Source organism: Lonchura striata, chromosome 17, assembly GCF_046129695.1.
Source record: "Lonchura striata isolate bLonStr1 chromosome 17, bLonStr1.mat, whole genome shotgun sequence".
Taxonomy (NCBI): Eukaryota; Metazoa; Chordata; class Aves; order Passeriformes; family Estrildidae; genus Lonchura; species Lonchura striata.
In genome coordinates this window covers 9,997,898-10,003,337 of record NC_134619.1, presented here as the reverse complement: position 1 = coordinate 10,003,337, position 5,440 = coordinate 9,997,898, and the positions used below count along the sequence as shown (strand labels likewise).

The window sequence follows — 5,440 nt, the reverse complement described above, 5'->3', positions numbered from 1 at the left end:
CGTTCTGTGGTGGGAATCTGGAGGGCTTTTCTAAGGCCTGTTTTTCCTACTTTTTTTTCGTTGTTGTTGTTGTTCAATTAGCCCTAGTGATTTATTCAATGCATGCATGAGGGGACATTAATATGCGGTGGCAGTTCCCACAAACAATATTCCTCTCAGGCTTTCTGCAGCCATAGCATTTACTGGCAAGGGGGGAGGCTATACAGGGAAAGCCAGGCTCTCCCAGCCTTTTCCTGTGCAAACTCCTGTCCGCCCTTGGCAGGGCAGCAGGGTACGAGCTTGTTCTCCGGGCCTGACTCATGTAGCCGGGGGGCTGGGACGGGCCCCGGCCCCTTCCAAGCTCCCCCAGCTCAGTAGCTGGCCCAGCTGGCTCTGACAAGGCAGGGATGTGGATGGGATTTAAGAGAGGGGGTGTTTTAAGTTGTTGCATTTGCTTTTAAATTATTTTTTCCACGTTATGTCCTTAACCTGTTTGTCCTTCAAAAGCACTTTATGCCATCACTGCAAAGAACAGCTCACTGCTGCTGGGACGAGGGCAGGGCAGAGAGAACTTATTTTTTTCTGGTTGTGTGATACCTTGGATTTTGTTATTAGGCGGGATTTAAAGTTCAACACCGCTTTCATACTTTAAGAGCAGCAGCGTTCAGACACGCTGCGACCCGACTCGGAGAGTCCCTTTCCCACACCCAGGCAAGGACTGGGGGCGATTTTTAACCTCCTCCTCCTCCTTCAACTTAGGGAGCTGTGTGGTTATTGCAGCGAGAGCAGCTGAGGGATGGCGGTGGAGTGGCGATGTGCTGAGCGCTTGGGGGTGGCGGGGAGAGATCTGTCCCCTTCTCCACATGCATCTAACGGGTCTTCGTAGGGACGAAAAATAAAAAACAAACAACCCCAAAGCGGAATCAATACAGTGTGCAGATGGAGAGAAGAAAAGTGAATGGGCAACCCGGATCCCAAAGGAGCTGGTGAAAGGACAGACTCGTCCAAGCCCTCTCATTTTCTAATGAAAAAAAAAAAAAAGAATGGAAAGGAAAGAAGGTGCCTGTCGTCAGCGCTGCCCCGCTGTCCCCGGGCGGGGGTGGCTGTGCCGCAGTCCCGCTCCCGGCGGGCAGCGGAGCCGAGCGGACAGCGGCAGAGCCGGGCCCGGCCGGGCTCCCGGAGGGGCTGCGGTGATGCTCCCGCTGCCAAGGGCGAGCTCCGAGCCCGGCACAGGAGGGGCACGGCTGAGCGCTCCTGCCCTGCGAGCAGCAGCGTTCCCGAGAGGGCAAAGCAGCCCCGCGCCCCCCCGGCCGCAGCCCCCCACCAGCCCGGCAGGCTGGGGACAGGGACGGGGACGCAACTTTTCCTTTCTTTCGGAACACGAGACGTCAGAGAAGCAGGTCCCTCCAAGAAATACCATTTCAATGATTTTAATAAGCAAAATAGGAAACAATTTTAATAACCAAAAACAGAAACCAGTCTGAATAAAACTACAATAGACCAGGTTTTTTAATATTTTTCATATCATAAGCAGGATTTGAAATTGATCCCTTCAGAACTTTACATGAAATAAAAACAATTTTTTCCGCTGCTGCAATGTTTTGATTTCAACACAGTTGAATCAGTAAAAACCAAAGATCGTTTTCTGATGCATGACTAATATCCACAATATTTAAAACTGCAAGCACCATGCTGTTCATTACAATCTTGTTATTACTGTTAATTTATAAACTAATACAAACTTAAAATGCATCCGGCCAGCAGTGCCAGCTATCCTAAAAGGAAACTAAAAAATAAGTTTTCATTTTGGTATTTTTGTCAGTGCAACGTAAATCCTTTTACTGACCTGCAGGAGGAAAAAAAAAGTAATAAAAACACCCATAAGACTCCAAACTACTACTACTATACAACTGCAAATAAATTTTGGCTAAAACTTTCACTCACTGCATAGGGAAGCAGAGAAGCAGATTACAAATCATTGCAAAAGAATACACTTAAAAGTTGCAGTATGTCTTCTTAAAAAAAAAAAAAAAAAAAGTTTTAGATTTAAATGCTTTCCCAGCCCACTCATCAGCTGCTGCCATTGAGAAACCCAACTTCAGAGGCGACACGGAGCCCTCGCTGCTCTCACAACTTGACTCGTAACGAGGAGGGTTCGGGGTTGTTTTCTCTCTTTATATACTTAAAATCTAGGGACAGTTGTTTTTTTGGTTTTTTGTTTTTTTCTCTTTTAATGGAACTGGTATCTCGTCCATCCTTCTCTTCCTGAGTGTACAATCAGAAGGGAAATTATCTGGCCAAGCCCAACCACTCAGGCTGGGAATTGTCCTGGAGGAAAGAGCTTCGCTGCCACTTTAAGGCATGGAGTAGGTTCTAGTGACCGAGGAGGGTTTTTCCCTGTTAAGTTTAGGTTTGTCAATGCCATTCAGGCGTTTTTGCTTCTGCCCCAACAAACAAAAACCAAAATGAAAACTAACAAAAAAAAAAAAAATACAACTTAAAAGTGCACCAGATATACAAAGTTGGGTTTTTTTCTAATGCAAAATGCCCATTAACTTTTTTCTTTAAGTATCTCTTTAACACCAAACAAACCGTATAACCAGCCTGCTGAAATGTTATTTTGTTTTTTGTGTATTTTTCTCCTGTACGGTTTGAAGTAGCAGATATTTACAAGCTAACAACCATAAAAGAAAACAAGAGCAAAACCAACGAACAAAACTGCACAAGCAGTAAAAAGTTTGATAACTTGTGATGCTTTTCTTATTGATGAAACAAAACAACAACAGAAATCTATGATCGATGATCAACATGCTATAGTTAAACAAGAAAATGGTACAAAATAGAAATTATTACCATACATGTCCAGCATGCAGGATTAATATTTTTAATGCAGATTTTCGTATTTTTCTATATAATCAAGCAGGCAATAAAACTGATGAGTTTTTTTTTTTCTTTCTTTCATTCTTTCTTTTCTTAGATTGAATGTCCCATCTGAGTCCTGTAACTTATTTCTCAAAGCAGGCAATATATGAAGAGTTTGCATATATTGTCCTTTTTATTTATTCTCTTTTTCCAAGCAGGTAAATTGTGCATGAGATGGTGCTGTATATGTCCTCTCTCTTTCCAAGCAGGCAGTATGTTATAGATGGCTTGTTCATTGTCCTTTTTTATTATTATTCTTTTAAAGTCCATCTCACTCTGCAAGCAAGTGATCTATAAAACGCTTCACTTGTCCTTTTCTCCTTTGCCTCTGTCTCTCTCTCTCTAACTTGCACACGAAAGTCAAAAAGTTGCACTTTACCTCTCCCATCCCCACCCCCAGCCTACTTTTCCCACAGCTACTCTAGAAGACTGGATGCTGCAAAAAAAAAAAAAAAATCAAGTCTCTATTTTTCTCTCCTCCTTTCTCTCTAGTCAAGCAGACGGATGGATGGAGATGTCAGAGGAGGATGGGAGCGGGGGGGAAGGTGACAGGGGTCAGGTTTGGGGGGTGGGGGGTTTTTGTTTGTTTTTTAATTATTTTTGTTAAGCACTCACATGAAGAACTCAGGGGAAGACGGGTTGTCACTGGTGGAGCCGGCCTCTCTGAAGCCGTTGCTGGCAAGTTTCTCACACTTGAGCTTGTAGGCGTCTCTCTCTCTGGCGAGCCGGGTCACTTCTTGCTTGAGCTGTTCCACCTGCTGAATGAGCTGCGTCTTTTCGTTCTCCAGGTGGTGTTTCTGCTGGACACGTTTATACCTGCAGGACTGGGCATAGCCCCTGTTCTTCAAGGTCCTCCTCTTCTGCTTGAGGCGGATCACCTCATCTTTGGTGAAGCCTCGGAGGTGCCTGTTGAGCTCCCTCACGGACATGGACACCAGCTGGTCATCTGAGAACCGGTCCTCCACGCTGCTGGAGGGGGGATGCTGCTGGTGCGAGTTCTGGAGCTGCTGGGAGGAGCTGGAGGAGGTGGAGGGAGTGGGAGAGGCCTGGTGGTGATGATGGTGGTGATGGTGAGGGTGCCCGCTGCCGGCCAGGTCTTCGTGAGTGACTGCGGGATACTGGTGGTGGTGTTGGTGATGGTGATGATGATGGTGGTGGTGGGCCCGGAAGCCCTCGAAGCCCTGCAGCTGCTGGGACACCTGGTGGGACCCAATGAGGGCTTCGACAGCGTCCTCTGGGGTGAGGTTCAGCGCCTCGGGGTTCATCTGCTGGTAGCTGTTGGCCATCCAGTACAGGTCCTCCAAGTGGGTCTTCTGCTCGGTGGGGCTGAAGCTGGGCGAGGAGGGCACGGAGCTGCAGGGCGTGCTGATGGGGGTGGAGGAGACGGAGCCGGCCGGCTGCAGGCGAGTGCAGTGCCTGCCCGAGCGGTCGCTCCTGCCCAGGGGCTCCTTCTTCACGTCGAACTTCATCAAGTCGAAGTCGTTCACGTACTCCATGGCCAGCGGGCTAGTGGGCAGCTCGGCTCCGATGCTGAGCTCTCCGGCCATCGCTGTCTTGCGGGCACCTCTCCCGGCGGAGGGGGCTGGAGACTTCACCCCAGCGCGCAGTCTGGCAGAGGGCTGGCCGCGCTCTCCTATTCCAAACCAACTTTGGCTTTCGGCTCTCGCTTCCTTTCCTCCGCTCCCCCTCCTCCGCCGCCTCCTTCTCCCGGCTTCTGGGGCTTCTTCAGTCCGGAGCAACAAAGCCGAGGACGAGCCGGCCCCCGGGGCCGCCTGGCTGGCTCCTGGCTGTCGGTGTCAGCGCTCGCCCCGCACCGCGGGCTGCGGCAGCTCCCGGCTCCGAGGCGCCCGGCCGCAAGGAGAAAGGAGCGGTAGCAGGAAGGGCAAAAGCAAAACAAAACAAAGATGCTGCCTTCGGGTCTGTGCAGGAAGAAGAAGGTCGGTGCGAACGCCCAGCCCGTGCCCCCGGCCGGGTTTTGTAAGTCCGGAGCCCCCTCCCCGCGGCAGCCGAGCCCGGAGCCTGCCGCAACTTTCCAGCCCGAGCGAGCGCCGGGGCAGCGCACGGGCTACCGGCGGCGGCGGGGCTCTGCACGGGAGTTTCGGTGGCTCTGGCAGCGCAGGCGAAGGGGAGGGAAAAGGGGGAGGAAGGAGGGGAAAGAGGAGGAAAAAAAAAAAAAAAAAAAAAAAAAAAGGAGGAGAAGGGGGACGAGCACAGCCCAGGTCTCTGCTGTAGCTGCCGCCGCCAGCGCTCGTTGTGCAGCTGTGATCACAGTGCAGCCCCCCTTGGCTTCTTATACGGCCGTGCCCGCCGAGAGCGCGGCGGGGGCCGGGGCCGGCGGCGGCCGCGCCAATGGCAGCGCGGCGGCGGGGCCGGGCGGGGCCGGGCCGCGCCGTGACAGCTCCGCAGCGCCAGCTGAGCGCCCGCCGCTCCCAGCCCGCACCTCCGGGCTCTCCCCGGCTCCCCCTCCAGCACCGCGCCTTCCCACTTCTTTATTTATTTAGCTGTTCGTTTGTTTGTTTATTTATTTATTTCTCTGCTC

The 5,440-nt window shown here is 51.1% G+C and overlaps 1 protein-coding gene across 1 annotated transcript; it reads right to left on the bottom strand.

The window, feature by feature from the left end:
• Positions 1-1,393: 1,393 nt before the first annotated feature.
• MAFB (MAF bZIP transcription factor B) lies at positions 1,394-5,149 on the bottom strand. Its single transcript, XM_021527849.2, has one exon. It carries the CDS (start codon positions 4,446-4,448, stop codon positions 3,513-3,515), a length of 936 nt encoding a protein of 311 aa, XP_021383524.1. The 5' UTR covers positions 4,449-5,149; the 3' UTR covers positions 1,394-3,512.
• Positions 5,150-5,440: the final 291 nt, after the last annotated feature.

Excerpts from the sequence above, each read along its gene's own strand:
- MAFB (XM_021527849.2), bottom strand. The coding sequence starts at position 4,448 with ATGGCCGGAGAGCTCAGCATCGGAGCCGAGCTGCCCACTAGCCCGCTG.